Consider the following 26,041-nt stretch of genomic DNA (forward strand, 5'->3'; position numbering starts at 1 on the left):
CCACTGTGGCTCTTTTATCCTACATCATAAATGGCTTGCATCTCAGAGCGCACAGACGAAGCGCAATAAACGCTATCATGTTATCTTGCGTTCGGATGCCTGGTGTTTGTGAATGCAATCGTGTTGTTATACCATTATTTTGATGACAGACTTTGGCTCAGGCATTTCAGAATAACTAAAACAACATTTGAGATGCTGTGCAATGAAATTAGTCCAATGGTTATCCAATCACATTAAAGTCAAGTACGTTTTTTTTTTGTTGCGCATCAAGGTATTTATTTGGTAAATGGGTTTCCATCATAGTTTATGCACATTGCCTTATCGGAATTTTTTTTTTGTTTGTGATATCCCAAAATTTGCATAAAAATAGGTTGATGGAAACATGGCTCTTGTTAACATTGTTATAATATTCTTTCTCAGCTGTGAAACTCAAAGCCTCTAGTCGACTAATTGCTTAAATAAATTACTACTAGTTGACTAGAAAAATCTTTGAATGGGGCAGCCCTAATATATTGACATTTTCACTTCTTATCTAGTCAGTCAGAGTTTGTCTGTCTGTTGTTTTAGCCATATGTGGTATTGTGAGTATCAGGAAGGGGACCAAGGGATTTTTCCCGCTGCAGTCTTGAGCTTCCTGTTTTCTTCCTCTACTAACTGCAGGCTGTCTGCTTTGACCTGAAGAACGTGTCTATAGGGTGAAAGGAAACACTTCTAGGGTACTTATATGATACTTGTTGGGGGAAAGGGCACATGCCCTGCCCTTTCCATGAGACCGCTCCTCTTGTACTTCAGTCCATCCTTTAGCCTACATTCATCTCTCTTTGTGTTTTCAGCATAACACAATTAGCTTGACCTGCGTACACGGGAAAAGTAAACAGGCAAACGGCGGGCCCAGTTTCTGTTCCATAGATCTTAATAACCGTAGTCATCTGTAATCTGATCGCTGACAATAATCCAATCTGGACTGCCTAATCTGTGTACACACAGTGTGTGTGTGCAAGTATATTTGCTCTCCGTTTCAAGACCGTACGTGTGCGTGTGCCAGGGTTAACACAGCCTGTTCTGTCACTAACCTTTTGCCAAAGGATTATTGGATGCATTGGTTTCTCAGGGATGGACTTACATAGTATACTTTTCATCCATCATCAGAGAAAAATAGGATTATCGAAAATAAAGAAAAGAAAAATCGTTTCAAAATATGTACCACATCCACAAATGTACTCTTTTTATTTGTGTTGGTTTCATATTGTTTTTATACAATTTTCAAGACAAATTTAGATTGAATGACTAAAAATGTCTCAAACTTAACTCAAACTTTTAAAAAAAATATTCGACACAACCACTGGCTTGCATGATAATTCCTTTACTTTCGATCATATTTTACAGTATAGCATATTTTATATTGTTTTTAAAGCATATTGCCAACATTTAAGCTCTTTAACAAATATTAGAAGCAAAAATTAAACATTTAGAAGTAAGTCAAGTGTAATCGACCAGTCTCTGTTGTCCCGTTTCCACCTACACTCGTTTAGGTGACTCACATCGCTTTGTTGCTTTGCATAAAATGAAACGCTATACAGCACTTAAATGATTTTATCGATAAAATAAAATGTACATAAACCTGTATTTTACAGAAGATGTGCACCAATTTGACGGAGCTGCACTGCTCTCTCCTGAAGAGGTTGCAAAAAGCCCTCGATAAATAACTTAACCCTGGGTTACGTTTGACCCAGGATCTGGGTTACACAAAAACTACCCAAACACTGGGTTGTTACGTTTAACCCTGGATCTGGGTAACACAAAAACTACCCAAATACAGAAAAAGTAACCCAAAAAAAATGACCCAAAAGTCTCAACCCAGGATTTGGGTATGAAAAACAACCCAAGATTTAGTAGAAGTGTAGTTTTTACAAATATAATGAATTATTAATTCATAATATCAAGCTTTTAGGGAGTTGCACCACCGTCAGTAAAATGTAAAATTATGTCTAGTTGTACGGGTCTATGATATCATTTTCTGTTTTCTCTTTTTTTGCATGTTGGTCACGCCACATGATTTTTTTTTGTCAGACAAAAGTTCAGGGGGGCTTTGAGTAGTAATTGTGTAATCTGTTTTCATTCATTTTATGCTAATCTTTTCCCATTTGATAAATAAAAGCACTGTCAAAATATTTCTTCAGTGCTTAATATATCAGATCTCCACTGACATGAGTCAATCCACCTCCCACCTATCAGAGCTTTGATCACAGTAGTTATAACACACATAAGCAGGATCAGAGCCATTATAAGTGATGTTATTAATTCCTTTACCCCTAACCCTAATTTTAGGGGCAGGTTTTGTGCATAGACGTGCACTCACGTTTTCTAAAGAAAAATTACTGTAAATTTCTGTTTTGTGATGTTTTCCTGTGTTTTATCTGATATAAAGCCAGTCAATCAAGGGTGTGTCTGTCAGCTGGATGTAATAAAAAGGCATTTAGGCGGAGGTGCTGGGGTCACTTGAACACAATCAGACCGAAAGATTCCCCGAAACAGGGCTTTCCCTAGTGATCTCCACCAGTCTGACGGTCCAGAACATTCTTATAAACAGTCATCCCACATTAACATCACATAGAGGTTGTGCAGCCAAGTAATATATTTGGAGACATTATTACTAAGTTGCTAAACATGATGGTAGTAGTTAAAAACGGGTGGTTTTTCTTCAGCAGTGGAAAACAGTGGAATTTCCCTCAGAAGAACTTCCTGTGAACATATGATGACGCCGCACACAGTATTCTGATTCAACTGAGCTAATTTGACACCCACGTTATGCCTTTCAAACAGTTGGAGTGGACATATCAGGTCAAGAGTTAATAAGCTTCTAAATATATATATATGGATGGGTTTGTAAATGAATAGCAATGATTTTGTAAATATATAGGGATACATTTTCTAAACATAGGGTTGAGTTTGTAAATAAATAGGAACAAGTTTGTTAATAATTTAACAATGAATTTCTAAACATAGGGATGCGTTTGTACACATAGGGATTAATTTGTAGACATAGGGATGCGTTTGTACACATAGGGATTAATTTGTAGACATAGGGATGCGTTTGTACACATAGGGATGCATTTGTAAATGTATAGGAATGAATTTCTAAACCTATACACTCCAAAAAAAAAAGGTTCTATATGGCACCAAAAATGGTTCTTCGTCGTAATCATAGAGGAACCACTTTTGGTGCTATGGTGCACCATATCTTAACATGTTCTGTATATGGTAGTGGTGCTATATAACACCTTAGTTAGCGGTATAGCACCTTAGTCAAAGAACCGGTGAAGAACCTCTGAAGAACCACTGAAGCACACAAAATTGGTGCTATATAGCACTTAAAAAGGTTTTCCTATGATAACGAGCCAAGAACCACTTTTGGTGCCATATAGAACCTTTTTTTTTTTAGAGTGTTGGGATGAGTTTATATATAGAGAATAGACATAGGGATGCATGCATTTGTAAATATATATGGATTGATTTCTAAACGTATAGGGATGAGTTTATAGTAGATGCATTTGTAAATATATAGGAAAGAATTTCCAAACATAGGGATGAGTTTGTACCACTCTAAAAAAAAAGTTTCTATATGGCACCAAAAATGGTTCTTGGCTCGTAATCATAGGGGAACCTTTTTTAGTGCTATATAGCACCAATTTTGGTGCTTCAGTGGTTCTTCAGCAGTTCTTCAGAGGTGCTATATAGCACCTTAGTCAAAGAACCGCTGAAGAACCACCGAAGCACCAAAATTGGTGCTATATAGCACTAAAAAAGGGTCCCCTATGAACCATTTTTGGTGCCATATAGAACCTTTTTTTTAGAGTGTAGGGATTAATCTGTATACACAGGGATGAGTTTGTACATACATAGGGATTATTTGTAGACATAGGGATGAGTTTGTAATAGTGATGGCATTTGTAAATATATAGGGATTCATTTCTAAACATAGGGATGTTTGTAAATATATAGGGATTCATTTCTAAACCCAGGGATGAGTTTGTAAATATATAGGGATTCATTTCTAAACCTAGGGATGAGTTTGTAAATATATAGGGATTCATTTCTAAACCTAGGGATGAGTTTGTAAATATATAGGGATAAGTTTTGTAAATAAATAGGGGTGAGCTTGTAAATATGTAGGGATGAGGTTATAAATATATAAGTATGAGCTTCTAAATATACTATAGGGATAAGAAAAAAAAATGAAATTCTTTAAATTTAATTTCAGATATTTTGGACATCTTTTTAGATGTCTACACATAACACAGTAACAGGTTTCCGGTTGAGTTGGACATGAAGAAAGTAATTAAGTGTGGTTAGGATTAGCCAAGAAGCACTCTGACCGGTTCAGTGAGGAAGTGAGTTGTTAGGCTGATTAAAACTGCCCTTGTAGAAGAACACTGTCAGAGTATGTTACATTACCGTTAATAGAACCGATTGTCATGAACGTCTGTTCTGAACGAGAACCGGTTCTCTGTTCCCAACCCTGTATTTGCTAACATGCGATAATTTGTATGTGTGGGTGTGCTTGCATGCATATCAGATAAATGATCTAATCTCTCTTTGTTCTCTCTCGATGCAGTGATGATATTCCTCCAGACGTGCTCCGCCAGAGAGAAGCCAAATGGCTGGATATGCTCAACAGTTGGGACAAGTGGATGGCCAAAAAACACAAGAAGGTTGGACTCTGACAAACAAGCCTGTGTTTGTCCACAGGTTTTATTTTTGTTCTCGAATAGCTCAAATTCTTTAGAGAATGCTTTAATGTTCATAAAACGTCCAACAACAGCAATCATGTCCACTCAATGTTATCTTAGGAATTTGACTACACATCTCACACCGTGTGCTTCACAAACTGTTTAATACAATCAGATAAAGTTATGACCAGGCTCACACAAAATCTCTGTGATGACCACTAGTCTCTTCAATAATACTTTTTACCATTTGCTTTTTTGATTCTCACCGATGACTATCTTGGTGCTGAATCTCTCTCCAGTTACTAACCTTCCAGTCAGAACACTGAGTTAGTCATATAACAAGTTAACAGCAGCTGGACGCCATATCTGCAGCTCATGCATAATTACTGTAATTCAGCTCGGCAAGGTCTGACGTGAATATTTGCGATAACTATATAATTAAGCCAGTCACATTTTGCCATCCAAATAATGTAATTTTAAGCAAACATAGACATGAAATGCTCTTGTTTTTTATATGTCTATTGCTGGTAAACAAGCACACTAAATGAACTCAAGACACATGAAGAATGTGTGAATGCCTCTAGAGTGCTCTAATATCGGTGGTGTATAAATGAGGCTTATGAACGTAAGTGCTCGGTTTCATTTAATATTTGTGTAATGGCAAATGTCATTGGCCATTTAAGGGTCGTAAGCCATCCTAAAATACAAGTGTATAATCCCACTGTCTTTCTCTCCGTCTCTCTGCAGGTGAAGTTGCGTTGTCAGAAGGGCATCCCTCCATCACTCAGAGGCCGTGCATGGCTTTATCTTTCTGGAGGCAAAGTAAAGAAAGAACAGAATCAGGGCAAATTTCAGGTGAGAGCATCTCCAAGGTTTATCCACTCAAACCTTTGGTAGCACCATGGCACTGTTCCTTGATTATGCCACCTTCTGAGATGCCTTATTTCAGCCAAATTTCAATATTTTCAGCCAAATAATTGAATATTGTTATTAAGCAAGGATGCAAATCGATCAAAAGTGATCGTAAAGACATTTGTAGTGTTACAAAATAATTATATTTGAAATAAATGCTATTCTTTTGAACTTCTTTTCATCAAAGAATTGTGAAAAAAATGTATCACGATTTTCACAAAAATATGAAGCAGCACCACTAACGGTGATAATAATAAGAAATGTTTGTTGAGCGTCAAATAAGCATATTAGAATGATTTCTGAAGGGTCATGTGACACTGAAGACTGCAGTAATGATGCTGAAAATTCAGCTTTGATCACAGGAATAAATACAATTTTAAAATATAAAAATTTAAATAGAAATATTTTTTAATATTTTAATATTTCATATTAACCTCCTGGGTGCCACTGTCCTCATACGATGACATTATATTTTAGAGAATTTCTCTGACACCATGTCACAGTTTTAAAGAGCACAGAGGACAACAACTTCTCCTTGGTCTTTAAAAATGACTGAATGATCAAATTTAGCACCCTTATGGAAATATGATAATATTTTGTAATTATCATTTAAAGCTGACTAATTTTCATATTGTTTGTTATAAATCAACATCTCAGGAAAATGTTATGAATAACCTGAACATTGATTGGTGAATGAAAAGAAAAATCCCATTGTTTTTGCCTATACCGTCATTCCATATAATTTTATTTTTTTACAAGGACACAGCATAATATAAAAATATAATAAATATTTTTTCCATTTGTTTGCTCTAAACAATGTAATGACATGACAAAATACTAAAGACTTTGTTTTCCTGGGTCTTAGGAGGTTAAAATAGAAAACAGTTGTGTTCTTTTAATAATATTTCACATATTATGCGTTTAATATCTGTGTGCAGTATGCATTTTAATGCTATCTCAAATCTATTTACTTCGGTTGTAAGTCTTGTGCTGTCATTAATGAGTTATCATTTGTGTTTTGGGGTTTAAAAGACAATTCATATTCAGTAATATCATCGATTTGACTGCACTGGCACTGAAAGCAAAATTTGAACTGAATTGAGCTGGATGATCACACTATCTTGGCAACAAACATATACACCGTTATTGAATCAATAGTGAAATGACGTAGCAGAATAATGACACTTTTGTGTATTAAATTAAAAATTAAAAAGTATTATACTCTAGAGCTATTAACAGTGTTATTTTCCTGTTTTATTAAAGTGAAGTTGCTTGGAAACAATCTGTATAGTATAAAGCGCTATATAAATAAAAATGACTTGACTTGGCAGGAGTTGGACAGTCAGCCTGGAGATCCTAAATGGCTGGATATAATAGAGAAAGACCTCCACAGACAGTTTCCATTCCACGAGATGTTTGTAGCTCGAGGAGGCCACGGGTATGTCACTTTACCTACAAGCCTCTTCCTTTGAACCTCATCACTTCTGTTACATAATGCGTTGATCTGTGTGTGCAGGCAGCAGGATCTGTTCCGGGTGTTGAAGGCGTATACACTGCACAGACCGGAGGAGGGTTACTGTCAGGCTCAGGCCCCTATAGCCGCAGTGCTGCTCATGCACATGCCTGCTGAGGTGCGTTATTGTGCTCTGTGATCACTCACTCCCCCCTGGATGCGTCTCATTAATTATTTATTGATTTATACAGTTATCTATTGTACTGTTTTATGTGTTATAATAAAACACTATAATTATCAGTTACACTTTATCTGAAGCCTTTATGTAAAATACTTTATAAAGGTATTAATAATGTACACTGTAATGCATTATATATATGTTCATAAATAATTGTTTCCAAATTTAAAATGTATTATAATATTGTCAGATTCCTTGTTCAATCATTTAGTTGCTTGTCATGTGTTTTAACGTATTAGATTCATTTTGTAACAAGGTGTAATGAGGAATATATTATTTTATAATAAGTATTATAATGCATAATAACTGTTGTAATTATTAATGAGATCATACAATGCATTATAAGCTGCTTTACAGGCATATTACATTAATTAATGCATTAATATACTTTTATAATGCGCTATATATATAAAGGCTACAAGTGTTATTGAATTAGCGTTTTTTAAAAAGGCCTATTATTTATATAAATATGAATACACATACAAACACATACTGTATATATGCATATAATAACATACACATAAATACATGTGTGTGTGTACAGGGAGTGCAGAATTATTAGGCATGTTGATTTTCTGATCATATTTTTTTTCCAGGCACATTTGATCAATTCCAAATCACAGTAATCCTAATAACTACTATTGATTTAGTATTTAATAATGTATAAGTGATATATAATTGTTCATGAAGGCTGGAAATGAAAATCACCTTATATTCAGGTGTGCAGAATTATTAGGCATGTTTTCTTTTACAGATAAATTGAGCCAAAAAAGAGATTTAACTCAGACTGAAAAGTCAAAAAGTATTAAATGCCCATGAGAAGGATGCAATACTAATGCAATACTAGACATTGCAGTTAAGGCGTGACCATTGGACAGTGAAATGCTCGTTGGGTCAGCAGGGTCAGACAAAAACAGGTGGTGAAGAAAAGACACCTGTTAACTGCAAAAGAATTAAGAATTAAGGTGAAGAATTAAGGGTGAAACCATCAGGAACCCTTTAGTCTCCAGCGCCACAATTTTCCAGAGCTGCAACCTACCTGGAGTCTCCAGAAGTGCAAGGTGTCAGGATCTCAGAGACTTCAGTTAGGTAAAGAATCCTAAAAAATGACCCCCACTAAATAAGAATCACAAGCTGAAGTGTTGTAAAATACATGAAGCCTGCTTTTTTATAGGCTTTATAGGTTTTATAGGTTGAGAATGACTCTTGAAGGACCAGCACCACATCCTCTAGTACCACTGTTTGAAGAATTCATCTGCCAGAATCTGGCAGTACGTTTTGGGAGTTCATTTTAGTCCATCCTGAAGTCCGTTTTGCAGAGATGGACTAAAAATGAACTCCCAAAACGTACTGCCAGATTCTGGAAGATGAATTCTTCAAACAGTGGTACTAGAGGATGTGGTGCTGGTCCTTCAAGAGTCACTCTCAACCTATCTGTCCATAAAGCCTATAAAAAAACCTTCTTCATGTATTTTACAACACTTCAGCTTGTTATTCTTATCTAGTGGGGGTCATTTTTTAGGATTCTTTACCTAACTGAAGTCTCCGAGATCCTGACACCTTGCACTTCTGGAGACTCCAGGTAGGTTGCAGCTTTGGAAAATGGTGGCGCTGGAGACTAAAGGGTTCCTGATGGTTTCACCCTTAATTCTTCACCTTAATTCTTAATTATTTTGCAGTTAACAGGTGTCTTTTCTTCACCACCTGTTTTTGTCAGATCCTGCTGACCCAACGAGCATTTCACTGTCCAATGGTCATGCCTTAACTGCAATGTCTTGTATTGCATTAGTATTGCATCCTTCTCATGGGCATTTAATACTTTTTGACTTTTCAGTCTGAGTTAAATCTCTTTTTTGGCTCAATTTATCTGTAAAAGAAAACATGCCTAATAATTCTGCACACCTGAATATAAGGTGATTTTCATTTCCAGCCTTCATGAACAATTATATATCACTTATACATTATTAAATACTAAATCAATAGTAGTTATTAGGATTACTGTGGTTTGGAATTGGTCAAATGTGCCTGGAAAAAAAATATGATCAGAAAATCAACGTGCCTAATAATTCTGCACTCCCTGTATATATAAACACACGTGTACATGCAATCCATTTGAAATAGACTACTTAATCTATGAACCATCAAATCTCTTACTGAATGCCACTAAAAATAGTTCAGAAACATGTGATGTGCTTAACTTGCATCATGATCATTGTATATTATTCTTAAAGGTGCACTTAAGCAATGTTATCCATTATAGACATATTTATTCAAATCAACTGAATCATAGGTAACGCAGGACCAATTAGCCTAATAGCCTATTATAAGCAGATTTCCTCACATAAAAGTTAGTCCACATAAGTCAGCACACAAAGGTATTTTTTTCGTTACCACGGCAACCACTTGAGTGTCCTGGTTTGAATGTTTCTCCTTTACACTGTGCTGACTACACTTGCCATGACGTGCGATAAAAGGTATCTTTTCCATGTTAGTTAGAGTTTTTGTCCTAACCAGTTGCGACGGCAACACGCAATGATTCTATTTTAGTAACGGTTTCTATTTCTGCAACGTTGCGGATGGAACAACAACACAAAACATGGCAATGATAATCTCAGGTAGTGTTTATGTGCTTTATTTAATGTTAAAAGCGTATAATTTGACTTTAAATATCATTTAGTGCTCCCAGCTTTGTAACATAGTCATACTAAAAACAACAATGGATCCCCAGACCTAAATTAAACGTTCAAACTGTGAACAAACAAGTATATTCTATGGCAAAGATTGTTTTAGTAACTCAGTATGTGCTTTTAGTAATGTTTAAATGGTGTAATATATGTGAATTTGATAATGTACTTATCCATTTCCTTGCGAGTGCCGTCAAGATTAATCTCTGGTGCCGTACACTTGCTGCGAGAGCCCGCCCACACACTGTTCTGATTGGCTGTGGTTTTTGATTGATTTGTCCCATCTCGTAGTCGCGTGGCGTCTGGTTTGGACAGACAAGTTGCTTTTCGTTGGAATCTTATCGCGTCGCTGTGTTAATCCGATAAAATATTTCATATTATATTGTCCCTCATAATCGGTAGTATAACAAGCCTATCGGCAGCTAGTTTGACATGACATGGAAGAAAACAGAAAAGTTTTGTGTAGGCTGTCAAAATACTCCCTCACCTTGCTCATCTTCTGAGTGGACATTTCTCTGAACCTGGCGTGAGTGAAAACGAACGTATGCAAAATGAAATTATTTTGATTTCTATATACTATATACTATATTCTATTTCTATATACACTTTTCCAAATACCATAATGTATTCATTTTAAAATGTAACATTAACACGACTAATTTAAACTTAACCTTTGTAAAAATATAAAGCAAAACATTCAAATGTATGAATATGTGTGTGTAAACGACTAGTATTGAGTACAGAAGCGAGTCAAGCTCATACCCTCTTCTGTTCTCTTATTCTTTTATGGTCATGCTCCGGTAGGATGCATTCTGGGGTCTGGTCCAGATCTGTGAGAAGTATCTGCCCGGATACTACAGCGCAGGCCTGGTAAGAGCAGAAAACACACAGTCCTCCTCCATTCAGCACTTATCTGCATGTTGTCAACCCTCAGATCCACACGAGAGCAATCGATCATCCTGACAAAACACTAGATCGATTGGTGACCAGATTCTGATGCTCTCATGTTGAATTTGTAATCACGTTCAGCAACACGGTTCTGCTAAGGGAAAAATGCTGATGTAGAGAGCTGTTGTTCAGAGTGATCAGAGTTCAAGGGTTGCTTCTCTTGTACACTTCACAACCTGTCTAACCCATCAGAACTGATTAACTAGGCTCACCTAGTTAAACTGCATCTGAAGCGCCCTTTCTCAACAAGACTTGCGCAGAACAATAGCTACTTCGCTTGGGATTTTATGACTTCTGTTTGTTAGCACTGTGAACAGAGGTTTCAGTGCTGCTACTCTAGCCACGTACTAACTGCAGTGAGTTTGGCCCCATTCGACAACCTTATTCTATGAATTTACTCCCAAAAAATAAAGGCTGGCCCACACAAAAAGATTAAGATCTTATCTTATAGAGACCACAAAAAAACATAGATTTAACAGGTTTGTTCCAGCAGCACAACACACACTAACAAATTAAATTACAAACAACCAGAGTCCTGCCTGTGAACATGGGAAATCTCGCAAAATAGATCATGGTCAAACGTGACTTTAGAGTAAACAAACATTGTGGACGACGGCCACAAGAAATGGTGATAACTGTGTTTTTTGGACTGCTTTTTACAGAAAATTTGCGGGAAAAAAGAGGGAGGCACACAAACAAACAGTCCTATTCTGGTCAACAATACCTGACACAAAACAGGCTAAACTGTTGCTGTAGTTATCAATAAGTCAACCATCATGAGTTTAGGTGTCAGGATTGACTAAACTAAAAAGGAATGCAACAGTTACAGCCAATCATGAAATTTTTAATGTTTAATGTCAGGTTTGTGGACCAATAGGACTTCATTGTGAGTGGGGTCAGCTGTCTTTTAGGACGCGTAGTAGGGTTTTAATTAATTAGGCTCTCAAATGGACCAGTACAATCTTTAGTATTAACAAACTACTGTCCTCAACGGTCTTTTTCAACTTACTTGCAGTTTAAGGAATAAATATTTTCTTTGCGTAATGTTTTTTATGGGGGGGATGTTCCATTACCAGGAATCCAGTGCAATCCAACATTATGTGAAGTCTTCTTGTAAGGGCAAATGTTCCAGAGTGGGCGGCAGGGCCTTGCACGTCAAATAAGGCGTGAGCTAGATAAAACCAACATCAGGATCTTGCTCTCTCTCTCTATCGCCTGCAGGGTTTCCTCTTACCATTTCTGTGTTAAGCGTGTGAATTGTTGCCATCACAAAATTTGTTTAACACATCCTTGTATTCGCAGTGTCAGATTGTAGAAACTTATCAGCGAAACTCTTCATTCACCACAGATAATTTGCATGCTTGGAATCTCTTTAAAATGGAAAGTGGATATAGGGAAATGGATCCACTTCAATACATCCCGGACTTCACTTTGTCATCTTTCTTTGTTTCTTCCCCGTCTCTCTCTGCACAGGAGGCCATCCAGTTAGACGGCGAGATCCTGTTCGCTCTGCTCAAGCGCGTGTCCCCGGTGGCCCACCGGCATCTGAAGAAACACAAGATTGACCCTATTCTCTACATGACCGAGTGGTTCATGTGTGCCTTCTCTAGAACGCTGCCCTGGTCCTCTGTACTTCGCGTGTGGGACATGTTCTTCTGTGAGGGTGAGACTTACATTAAAGGCCCCTTTGACACTGTGTGCACTTGGCCCATTGTTGACAGCTTACCCCTCCGCAGAGGTATTTACTGGATTTGCACCTTGCTACTTGTGACATTTACTTGCAGAGTGCAATAACTTTATGCCAAAGCAGACATGTAAATGTTTAGCATGCTCACTTCAGAGAGGTATTCCAGAAAGCAAGGTTAACTTACCGTCACATGTGCCCTGAACTCTCGGTTGATTAACCCAAAGTTTGCTTACTTGAGGTATGCAGGTTCCAACACACATAGACTGCCAGTCAACTAATTTGTATTATTATTTGACACATTTTAGAATAATGGTAAAGCTACGGACCCCCTAAAGGGATAAGGCAGTGGAAAAAAAATATGAGATATATGTAAAAGTAATAAGTCAATGCTTTTGCGTTCCTTGAAACTTTTCGCTCTGGCAACTTTTCGTTGCAAGCAAATGCAAAACTTTTTGCCAGCGAACGCAAATTTTCTCGGGGGAACGCAAAGGTTTTTGTGAGCGATCGCAAAGTTTCTCAGGGTAACGCAAAAGATTTTGACAGAGCTTTTAAACATTTTCTAAAATAAATACTGAGCTACTTGAGACAGCCTTAGACGGATGTACAAGTACTGCAAATGCTTCTAACTTAAGCATTTAAACGGTTACCCAATGGAAATGCCTGTCTCTGTCTGTGTGTGATGCAGGAGTGAAGATCATCTTCCGTGTGGGTCTGGTGCTGCTGAAGTGCATGCTGGGATCTCAAGAGAAACTGAAGGCGTGTCAGGGCCAGTATGAGACCATGGAGCTGCTCAGATCTATTGAGCCACGATACATGCATGAGGTTTTCCTAGTGCAAGAGGTATAGCACTCATATACCTTTTATTATATTATATCTATAATATTGATATTTAATATAATATTATATTATAATTATGAATAGAAACAGTAGGCAGTATTACATTACATAAGGTGCAGTATGTAGTCAGCAACAGCCAAACATAACCTGTGTCTCCCCCTGCTGGTTGGAACATGTCTTTTTGGCACATGCCTGCTTTGGGTACAATTTGATTTGCCTTGTCATAATCCTTAGAATGTTCAGAAAATGTAATGAATAGGGGTTTCACGATTCTCCAAATCCTTGATTCGATTAAATTTCCGATTCTAAGGTCACGGTTCGATTCGATTTTTACATTTTTTTTTTTAAGCATTGGTTGCTGCCATTTTTAGACTAGACTTTTATGCAATATAATATCTGACCTTTGTTCGCAATGTACCATCTTCAGTGTTCAGTCAATTGAAAACTTAAGCAAAATAACCTGCCATCTAGTTTCTCTTTTGTAAGTGCAGTCTTCTTCACAGATGACATTCAAGTTCACAACAAAACAAACAAAAACAATAAAACAGCCGTGTCCATAGTCTTCTCTGAACAATTAATGTCTTAACAAACTATTTCCCAACAGTTGAACATATACCACACTGATAACTACTTTTTATCCCCTGAGAATGATGACTGTATTTTTTCATTCTTTCATGTTCTTCCTAAAGACGGATAGGCTATGTTGTTTAGAGCTGCTCTTTGAGTTGTCAAACATTTTTTTTATAATAGAACAAGACAAGACAACTGTAACAATTTTCTTAAAGAAGAATATGGAAAGAGAACTGCTGAACTATTGCTAAAATACTATAGTCAAGGCAACTAAATGTGCGGTGATCAGACCTTCAATAACTTTCTCCTTTACATTATTGTACATGGAGGTATTCACCATAGCTGCGAGATGCGTTCTACCTTGAATTTCTTAGTGTGGTTCTAGCGCGCAAATTAAATGCCTAAAACCGGAGTTTTCCACCACCGAATAAGGTCGCATGTCTGCGGCTATGAATACTCGTAACACGCACGTAATTGCATTTGCACGCGAGCGTTGTCATCATAACTCACTGGAAATCCATAATACTTCCACACCGACGACTTCGGTGAAAGAGGACGGGGTTCAAGTTCTGTCGATGGGTCTCCTGCATCTGCAGTTGCCATGCTATCTTTTGAGTGGCTGTAGCTGAGGTTGACTCACAGCACTTCAACACGATTGTTTTTTTCCGCTTGGCTGGGAAGCAACAGGACGTGACATGGGGCCGTGGCAGCATCGACGATTCCATTTTTTAATTCAAAGTTCGAGATTGTGACTTAATTTCAGTCGATTTAGATTTAAAATCGAAATCGTGACACCCTTAGTAATGAAATATATTTTCTTTCATAAATCATTACTATTGGTAACCCTTTACTCGTTACTTGTCTATGGGTTTTGCAAATATTTAACCAATGAAAAGAATTTAAAAAGAGCTTGTGACTAAGCCTCACATTTCCATTAAACTCTTAAGCCTTATTGTAAAACATTTCATTGTAGCTGAATACCATGAACAAAAATCAACAGGCTAAGAACACTTACACTTAAAAGGAACTTTTGCCTATCGTTAAAAAATACCAGAGCGAAAACAACTAATCTAACTAACAAGCATTATTAAAGACAAATAAATACTCAGTAATTAAAAAAGAACAAATAAATGATCAATTGCACAAATAAACACAATTGAACAAAGATACGATTGAAATAAACATTTTCAGGTTTATCTTCATTTTCATTTTCACATTTACAGAAACTGTATAATCAAATGTAAAATAACACTGCACTTTATTAATAAAATATAGGCTATACATTACAAATATAATTACATTTTATTCTGTCTAGAACAGCGAGTGACTTTTCTCGTTGTCTTTTGTTTGATTAATGTTGTCATAGAGATGGCATCCGGAAAATCTACCGTCACTTTAAGAGCTGCATGGATTTAACATACGTTTTCATATTTTCTTCTCAACTGTCTTAAGACATAACCAACTGTGTTTTCAAGAATATTTTGACATATTTTTGTGTGTATTTGTCCGTTCGTGTGCTGTGAAAAAAGACGAGGAAGAGAACTCAGTTCATCATCGTGAGAAGCCATTCTGTGCACACGTGTGTCTGCAGCACAGAAAACCATGAGCATGTCTTTGCACTCGAATGTTTAAAATCACATTAAAATTACTTTTTCTGTGCTCTCGTTTTGGATGAAAACAGCACGCAAGTCTTTTGAGCTTGAATGGTTTAAAATGGCGTTTCTAATCGAATCACCGGTTCTGGGGAATTTGGAACCGATTCTTAAATGGAGCCAATTCTCGATACCCATCCCTAATCGTGAATGAACCGCACGCAGTTTGGACCGTCACTGCTTATTTGCAAAGCAAGGATAAATGAAGAACTGGGGCCGGATTCACAAAACATTCTTAAGAATGAAATTATTCTTAACTGCCCATTTCTTCTTATATTTTAACTTAAGAAAAAATATAAGAATATTTTGTATTCCCAAAAACTTTTCTTAAGAATGTTCTTATCTTTTTTCTTATGATTGTTCTTAAGATAAGATTTAAGATGTATTCATATTCACGAAAATAATGTTCTTTAAAATCATTGTAAATAACTTCTTAACGTTAGGATAACCTCCAACCAATCTTAAATACAAATTCTACTGTTAATGTGTCACAAATTGTAGTTTTAAGACTTTTTCAGGTGAGAATGTACTCATTTAAAGATTAAATCTGTGGTTTATTTATATTTTACCATTTTATCTGCCGTTTTCGGAGTTGTGAGATCCAGGTGTTCATCACTCGTTAACCCCGCCGAGAGCAGCCTTACCTCGGCTAGTCCTTCTGCCGTCTGCCGCGGCCTCTGACATCTCTGAGATATGATTCATCTTGTGTCGATCTAACGGCCGATCTTTGGTACCCGAGTAGCGTTCTTGATAAACGGCTAGGCTCTTATAAAATAACGATTTTACAGACACGGCACATTAAAAACACAACATTGAGTGATTTACTCCCGTCAAGCCAGTCACAACGAAAATAGTCTGCACACTTATTATGATATCTACGGTAATCTGCAGGAAGCGCAAAACGACAAGCTTTGAGGTGTTTTTCATTCAGCGAGTGTTCAGTAATACCTTTCAATAAAATAACACCATATAACACCTTTTATTTTCCTCTTAAGTAAAATATTTGAGAACTTAAGAATTTTTCAAGAATTGCACTTAGGAACATTCTTAGGAACTTCTTAGAATTTATCTTAAGAATTTATCTTAAGAATTTTCTTAACTTCTTTCTTAAGAAGATTTTCGTGAATCCGGACCCAGGTTCTTTGAATAAGTACAGCATTCAAGAAACACTATATATAAATGCTAATGTTTTATGTATTTGAGGAGCAGAGAAGAGTGTCTTAGTCTAGCATTTGTCGCCGATTCATAGCTAAAATAGCCTGTGCGAAGCACTTCATCTTTTATAACAGGAGTGTAACACAGTTCGTTGTTATGGGAAGAAGGAGGTGGGAACCGGCAAACATTTAAAGACTTTAATAAATAAATGAACAAAATGAAAGTAAAAGCGGCAGCCCCTCATGGACGACTGCCACACACACATACATAACAAAACGTAAACAAAACACAACGTAAAGTCCAGGCCTGGTTCTCTCTCGCCCTTCACTGGTGTCGCTCGTCCTTATATGCCTCCGGGCTCCCTCATGAGAGGACTCAAGACTAGGGTTGGGTACCGTTCACATTTTAACCGGTATCGGTACCGGTACCCAACGGTACTTTTTTTCGGTACTTTAGGGATGTTTACATCAATAACTGTAAAGAACCTGTAAGTCGTTTATAGAAGTGTAATTGACATTATGTCAGAGCTGCTCTGGTCGCTGTCTGCCATTGTCTGTGATGTTTGTATAAATGTATGAATATTTACTAGTAAAGAGTAGGCTACAAGGGACTTAATTTAATTAATAAAAACAACCATATTATTATTTATTTTTAATTTAATTTAGATTTCCCACAAATTATGTTATGTTTTTTTCTGATAATCAAATGAAGACATAAGACATTAATTTAATTTATCTTTTAATTTAATTAAACTTTTGTTTTGTCAAACAGAGTCCTGTACAACTGAGCTTTTATATGGTTAAAATTAAAACATGAAAATTTGAATTTATTACTTAAAAATTACAGTTGTGATAATTTATTATTACATTAGTCTTAGTATTATTATTACATTGAGACGTATCTAAATTCTACTGTACAACAGTAATGTATTTGTCAAGTTAAGCCAAACTTTTATTTTGACGGGTTGCCGTTAAGAGCTTTGAGTTTCTGTGTTTATGATATGACAGTAGTTTTTCTCAAATGAAATGGTAAAATGCTCATAAAGTGACACTCAGTGGCTCTGGAGATGACGTTCATGTCCTCGTATGAGACTGCAGAGATGGAAACATGCGACCTCACGCGCGATTCTTGAATTAGTGAGTGTGTGTGTGTGTGTGTGTGTGTGTGTGAGGTAAATTGCGCTATGGCATTCATTCGCACGGAGACACGCAGGATTCATATTTAAATAGTCTTTTTGCGGTTTAATATTCACAGACACTAGTCTATATCACTAGATGCGTTCTCAGGGGCTGAAATTTGGTACCGATTGATTTAACGTGAATCGGTACTCGGTAGTACCGACGTAATTCGGTCGGTGCCCTTAAAAGTACAGAGTTTGGTACCCAACCCTACTCGAGACCGGTGTGCCTCGCAGGTTACGCTCATTCTCAATCACGCACCGGTCTCGCTCGCTCCTCCCACGTCTCTCGCTCGCCAACCTCGCCACAATGGGATTTCGCTAAATTTTGGTAAAATGTTAATAATATAATGACACATGCAAGTGTCTGACCAAATATAAAGCCACAATATCAACTTTGACAATACAGAGTTTAATTATGTAAAACAGTGTTTTTTTTCCCTTTTCTATTATTGTTATTGAACATTTTAAAACGTATATCTCCCCACCCTGTCAGGTCATTGAATTGCCCGTGTCTGAGCGAGACATAGAGAAGGAGCACCTCTCTCAGCTCCGCCGCTGGAAGGAGACCCACGGAGAGCTGCACTGTAAATCCCCACCCAGAATGCACGGTGCCAAAGCCATCATGGCCGCTGAGCCGCCCAGTCGCCAGGACCTCAAACAAAACCCCACAATCATCGTCGAGGCACCGCAGACGACAGAGAGCCAGGCAGACAAAGGGAAAAAATCCAAGAAGAGCAAAACGGAGAAGAAAAAAGACACCAATAACACCTCGCCTCCCCTTAATCCGTACCTGTTACCCAGTGAACCAATATTAGCGACCGACAACCTCTCGCCGCACCTGCAAAAAGACGCGCCCCTGCAGAGCTCCAGTCAGAGTCTTAGTAGCGCAGAGCACGACACCTACCTGTAAAACCGCTGGAAGAGAGACGCCAGTGCCGCCCACTGAATGTTTTCTGCGCTAAAACATCTGGCATCAGTCCGCTCCTGCCTCCCCACTCTCAGGATTTTGCATCAAAGGGGAGTTCACGTGACACAACTGGACCAAACTATACTTGTGGGAGTCACATAGGAGAAGTTATTACAGAGGATGAAACTTTACATCATGAGCTTTAAAGTGTGTTTACATGATTATATGTATATGTGCATGTTTGGAAATGGAAGGAAAAATAGACGAAAGCGATCTCTAAATGAAGCGTTTATGAGCTGCGCCGGATGCAGATGTTCTCATGCTGTTTAAACTAGTTAGGATTCCTGCTAGCAAGTACAGAGGACACACTGTAGTGGGATGCAAGTACATTTCCTCCATCTTCCTCAGGAGATTACATTTGTCTGTTTTTGTACTTTCAAAGAAATACTCAAACAAATATATATATATATTCCTAAATTAAAGATTTATGTATTTGAATTGCCTATAAAATGTTCAACCTTACACAGTTTTAAAATAAATGAACTAATACATTTAATTTAAAAAATTCAGATTTTTCAGTCATATATTAATTAAACGGGTAAAACGGGTCATAAATCAATCCAATTTGTTTAATTCATTTTAACTGAAAGAATATCCACGGCTAGCCATTTTCTAACCATACTTTTTAACTGCGTAAATTTAGAACAGATGTATGGTCATTTCTAAGCAGTTAGGATGAATGCATTTAGAAATATTTAAATAAAATCAAATAGATGCAAATAGTTAATAATAAACTATGCCACACCTGTTTCTTACCAGCTCTATTTATGTATGACTGACAAATATTCATCACATTAAGTTTATTTATTTAGTCATTTTTGTGCTGTGTAATCCAAGTGGATGGAAATTTCATATGCAATTCAAATACATAAATGAGTTTGCATGTTTTTTTCTTCTTCAGTGGAACCAAAAAGCAGCAATTTTGAAGAATCTTTACACTGCACTTTTCCACAGTGACCAGTCTTTATCAAGCTCCAAAAAAAGTAGTTAATATGACATCATATGCTCATATAGACTGCTTTTATGGTGTTTCTTTAACTTTTAGGTCAGAAGAGCTGTGTAAATATTCTTCAGAAAAATGAGAGTGAGTAAATAATAACAGAATTAACCCTTAAAGTGCTCGTCATTAGCATCAAGATAAGTGGATAATTTTGCATCTTCATGGCAGCAAATATTTTTCCGAGGTGAATTCGGTTGTAATTCATTGTCTTGACCACTAAGGGACTCTATTGAGCTATTCTTTTCCATCCCAAATTCAGTTGCAGTTCACCTTCTTGAGCTCTAGAGCAGAATTGGGAGAGGTTACATCACATGACAAAAAAATAGACAGGTTCATGTTTTCTGACATGAATTATATACAACTATTTAACTTAGTGCCAAAAATTAACATGCTTTATAAACCACCATTTTACTCTTTTGTGGAATAGATTTTAATTCCCTGCAAAAGTAAATCATAATGAATCCATTGAATGAACTTTTGGGAGAAACATTATAAAAGCCAAGCAGGTGTGCACACTGTCATGACAGATACTGTGCACATTGCGTACATATGTTCCAATTATCATCATCTTTGTATTTCTGTTGCGGTCCAATGTTATCTTATGTGTAAGTTAACTGTATATACATGACTTCGACTGTCAAATTCTTGACCAAGAGATTGTTTTTGCACATTGCCATCTTGATTTACTAAAAATGAAGGGATGCTGTAGGGCACAATCCTCTGACCTTTTGTAGGGTGGAAAAAAAATTATATTTTTTAAATATCTATGGATTTATTTTCTCTGATGTATATAGAATAGCCAAGACAATATTGACTCTATATGAGACTTTCTCTTCTTGCTATGGCTTCTTGTAAGATATTATAGAGATATTATATGATCATTTATGGCATGATTTCCCTATGTATGCACACATTGGTCAGGGTCTTTTTCTTTGGGAGGAAGTGATCATTTTGTGAGCTAGCTATCTAGCTCGTATCAGATGTTATTTCATTTAACTGACATCATTTATCCAATATTTCACTATGAGGAACCTCAAACAGATACTTATGCATGCGTGATCTCTATTGATTGCTGAATTTTATACGCTGATGATCCGGGTGTCATATTTATTAAGCTTTTTAGAATTAGGTTCAATCCTCTTGTGGGAAATCACATGCATTGGAGTTGAGAAGGTATTCTCATATAGATTTAGTCCCCAAATCAACGCTGTAATAAAGCTATATTACATTATTAATGTGAGAAGCATATTCTTAATTTGGTAACACTTTATTTTAGTGTCCTAGTTACTGTAGTAATAACTATAAATCATGCATAATTACACGCAACTAAACCAAACCCAAAGTTCATTAATAAATATTACTCTGTAATTACATTTATAATTACACTGTAACAGACACTGAAATAAAGTGTAACACTTAATTTTCTGTCATATGTTGGTTACTTTACAATAAGGTTCCATAGTTAATACATTGCAAAAAATGCTTTTCTTACTTAGTATTTTTGTCTTGTTTCCAGTCCAAATATCTAAAAATTCTTACATTTAAGAAGCAAAAGTTGTCTTGTTTTAGGAAAAATAACTCAAAATTAATTGTTTGAATTAAGATTATTTTGCTTACCCCATGGTAGATTATTTTGCTCATTTTAAGCAAAAAAACCTCACTTAATTTAAAGTTATTTTCCCCCAAAACAAGACAATAATTTTTACTTGTCTAGTAAATGCTTCTTGTTTTAAGAATTGTTGGATGTTTGGACTAGAAACAAGACAAAAATACTAAATAAGAAAAGCATTTTTAGCAGTGTAAATATTAACTAACAATGAGCAATACATTTGTTACAGGATTTATTATATCTTTGTTAAAGTTAAGATTAATGGGTAACATTTTATTTTACCATGTCCTAGTTGCATGTTACGTGTATACTGTAGTTGTAATAACTATAAATTATGCATAATTAAAGGTAACTAACCCTAAACCAATCCTCAATTCTAACCCCTATACTGCCTATAGTAAGTACATATAGTTCATTATTATTACATTTATAATTACACTGTAAAAGACACTAAAATAAAGTGTAACAATTAATTTTCTTAATCATATGTTGGTAACTTTCCAATTATGTTCCATTGTCGTTAACATTAAATAGTGCATTAACTAACAATGAGCAATACAGGTTACAGGATTTATTCATCTTTAACATCAAAAGTTAGAATAATGGGTAACTTATTTTAGTGGCCTTGTTACATGTTACATGTATTAATAGCAATATATTATGCAACTAATGCCGCGTTCAAGGTAACCCGTAACCCGTGTTTTTCCAACCTTCTCCCTGTGAAAGTGCACTGTAACGGCAGCCAAACCCGTGACTTCCCACCCGTGAACTCGTACTAGATCGATGTACTCCCAGTTACGAGTTTTGACGTCACAGCCCGCGAAACAACAATTGCAGCCCCCTACGGATGCAGTGTTAATGAAACAAATATACAAATAACGTAAAATAAAATATATAACAGCTTTTCTTGCCGTCTGCGCAGTTTTTCTCCTCCGTTTCCCTCAAATAAGCAAGGAGTAAGCACCTTTGGCGATCGAAATGATTGTAAATGAGCATACACCCCGTACAGTCCGCCATGCTTTGTTTACATCTAACTACCACACAATTCCTTGCGCTCAGGCAGTTTGGCGTGACTTTGCCTTGAACACTACAAAATCGTGAGTCGTGGTTTGAAGTTGTAATTTACGGGCTCAAAAACCTGCCTGGAACGCAGCATAACCCTAAACAAAACCCTAACCCTAATTATATAGGAAGTGTAGTTCGCAAAGACCCGCCCCCTTGCTATGTCCGACAAGCCATTGCGCTCTCACACCACACACATTCTCACGTAGAGAAAATACATCGCGGAGCAAAGAGGACACTTACAACACGCTGACAGATAGAACTTTTGATATGAAACAAAGTCTCAACTTTGAAATTGTAATTTTTTAAAAAGAAATGTAAACAATAAATACCATTTTGTGGCTTTTACGTGTCGTGATCGCTGTAGCGCCTCAGTTAAAGCTGCTCGTGAACCGATTATCTCTTCCTTCTAGTTCATTGATAAGCACGAAATAAACATGAATGAACACTAAAAGAAATTTTGTTTCAACCGCGGAAAGACGTCAGTACACACCGTTTTTCCAAGTTCAAGTCCACCAACGTTAATCTACCAACTCTCCTGAATGCTTTTGCGGACAAAATGGCAGATTCGGTGATTGTGATTGGTCAGATCGCCTGTCAATCAAACTATTACTTAGTACTTAATGTATAATTACACTGTAACATGGACACCTTAAAATAAAATGTTACATTTATGCTTTAGACATTTTGTTATTTCATGTTAGCTAATGTAGTTAACAAATGAGACATTATTGTAAAGTCTTCACCATACAGGTTTCATTGATGCAGTGGTTCAAAGATATACATTTTAGAGCCCTTGAAAGGAACCAGTTGCATTGCAGCACTATTTTGGAGAACCCACACGACATCGCTTTGATAAGAAATTAGTTATTTTAGATTTTATTTTCCTGCAGTCTTTCTTATTCACACTGAAATTGTTACGTCCTACTGTATGCAAATGAAATTTCGAGCAGTTTTTCATGATGAAATAAATTTGATACTCTCAGAATGTCTCTCGGTGAATGATTCTTTGCGTCTGTAATTAGTGAGTCAGGCAGGGTACGGAGGGGAGAGTGAGATGGAATGAGGGATGAGGAGAGGTGAAAGAGGGTACTGTGGCTGTGCGGACTGGACACCTGTTGTCCTCGCTTCTTCAGCTCAGCTCTCGGAGATTTGCATGTCAAAGATGCTGGCGTGCTCTCATCTCCTCATCTCAGTGTTTCCCAGAACCCCCTCCTGTCAGCGGATGTGCCAAAGTGATCCAACCCCATTCTGACAAATGCATTAGTCAAACCTCAAATAAAGTCAGTAACCGGGGTTTAAAAAGTCTATAGGTTTAGGGTAGGGTTTATTCTTACTATGGTAAGTATGTAACATCATGTGTATCAAGGACACAGCTAAATAAGGTGCTTCCGTTTTAACTACAGTAAAACAAAACTATAAATTCATCAATTCTATTTTTTTCTTTTGTCAGTCCTTGATTTTATTTAATAAAAAGGATTTTTAACGTAAAGAGAATACGGTGTAAATGTTAAATCCATGGTGAAAACATCAATGGATCAAACTGATTTACTATTGGCCACAAACTGGCTAATCACAGGATATGCCTGTACTTCAAAAGATCCATAAAATGCAAACGTTTTATTTGCGATTTTTGTGATTGCGATCAAATTAGTAGTACAAGTCACCATGAAATCAAAAATGACAATATTCCTTTGATGGAATATTTCAGTATTTATTATAAATGATTGAATCTTGCAGCAACATCTCATCTCTTCTCTGATGATGTGTTTACTGGCAAGAGGGCGGGGCAACCTGTCACTCACATGAGATCCACCAATAGCAAACCACAATCATCCAATCAATTCCCCTTGGACAAAATTCCCTATGGACAAAAAAACATTCCCGCCCTACATTTATTATTGTTCGAGAAGCAGTTACACCCGAATACACGGCCAATAGGGAAGAAAAGACTATCCCAACTACACTGTAAAATCCAACAGTGATTCTCACTTTTTAGTTAACTTCAACTTAATGTCTTAACTTAATTGTAAAAATCTAGTAATCTGTACTATTCACATACTATTCCTTGTTTACTCAGAAAATGTCTTAGTTACGTATGTAACCCTTTTTCCCTGAAGGAGGGAACGGAGACGTACGTCGGAACTAACCAACGAATTGGGATCTGATCTCAGAGACCAATCTACTTCGAGTGTGTTAAAAACGAGCCAATGGAGATTGGCATGCGATCCACGCATTCCACGCTCCGCCCCGCGGTGCGGGTATAAATAAGGAAGTGGAATGCTTGATCATTGCTTTTTTCTGCTGAGGAGTCTAACTAGTGACTCGGCCCCCTAGCGGAAGCGCAGCACCTGGCGACGGGACGTACGTCTCCGTTCCCTCCTTCAGGGAACGAGGGTTACATATGTTACCGAGACGTTCCCTTTCAGTCGGTCACGTTCAACGTATGTCGGAACTGACAGACGAATTGGGATCCCTACCAAAACACCAGGAGGCTGGCCCTACCGTCTTAGATGGTACGGAAGTCAGGGCTCCAAGCAGGGTGGTCAGTCACTGCTGTTTCTGCCAGACCCACTCAGTGTGACTATTGGATAACGCTGGGAAAGCATGCCCGTCTCGGGAGACGGTACGCTGGGGAGCCACGTCCTTCAGTGGAAGGATTGGTGGCGGAATACACATAAGGACTAGCAGGGTAGTGCTAGCAGGGTAGTGCAACAAATGGCAGTCTCTGGGGTTGTTCCAGCCTGGTTCCAGGGGGGAAAGAACACGCCCAGAGACGACAGAGAAGGCTCTGTCAAGGGAAAGACACAGGGCTAGCCAAGTAGGGTAGCAGATACCGTGGAAGAATACACATATGGGGTTGCCGTGAGGGAACCGCTACATATGGAACCCAGCCTACACACACGTTTCACAAGCATACGGGTCCAGGCCTGGCGTCAGACGGCCGCAACGTCTGGCACCGAAGGGGTGACGGAGGAGCTCGACAGGGATAGCCGTTTCCGGGGAACACAACTGGAGACAATAAACGCACGTAACTGGCCCAGAGAGCGGGAGTGGCGTTGCAAGCCGACACTTAGAACGGGCACTTAGCGCTACTGGCCACTGGGGGCGAGGATGCGGGAAGATACCGGCTCTACACGGAGGCTATAGAATCTAGCGAACGTGTTAGTTGTCGCCCAGCCCGCAGCTCTACATATATCTGTCAGTGAGGCGCCTTGAGCCAGTGCCCAGGAGGAAGCAACACTCCTTGTTGAGTGTGCTCGCAACCCGAACGGGCAAGGCACGTCTTGGGACTGGTAAGCCAAGACGATAGCATCCACTATCCCGTGGGCTAAACTCTGCTTGGAGACAGCCTTT

The 26,041-nt window shown here is 37.5% G+C and overlaps 1 protein-coding gene across 3 annotated transcripts in view; it reads left to right on the forward strand.

The window, feature by feature from the left end:
• The window catches only part of tbc1d10ab (TBC1 domain family, member 10Ab), a 35,855-nt gene extending 12,187 nt beyond the window's left edge, over positions 1-23,668 (forward strand). For 2 of the 3 annotated variants that reach the window (XR_013815601.1, XR_013815602.1), the window contains 9 exons: positions 4,616-4,712; positions 5,478-5,585; positions 6,974-7,080; positions 7,159-7,273; positions 10,822-10,887; positions 12,439-12,628; positions 13,338-13,492; positions 18,540-20,955; positions 21,055-23,668. Coding sequence is in view for 1 of the 3 variants with exons in the window: in XM_079804949.1 (XP_079661075.1) it covers positions 4,616-4,712; positions 5,478-5,585; positions 6,974-7,080; positions 7,159-7,273; positions 10,822-10,887; positions 12,439-12,628; positions 13,338-13,492; positions 18,540-18,956 (1,255 nt within the window). In the remaining 2 variants the exon portion in view is untranslated. Of the gene's footprint in view, positions 1-4,615; positions 4,713-5,477; positions 5,586-6,973; positions 7,081-7,158; positions 7,274-10,821; positions 10,888-12,438; positions 12,629-13,337; positions 13,493-18,539 lie in introns of all 3 variants that reach the window. The other variant, XM_079804949.1, reaches the window with a different exon arrangement.
• The last annotated feature ends 2,373 nt before the right edge of the window (positions 23,669-26,041 follow it).

This window comes from Gobio gobio (assembly GCF_949357685.1).
Source record: "Gobio gobio genome assembly, chromosome: 22".
In the NCBI taxonomy this organism is placed as follows: Eukaryota; Metazoa; Chordata; class Actinopteri; order Cypriniformes; family Gobionidae; genus Gobio; species Gobio gobio.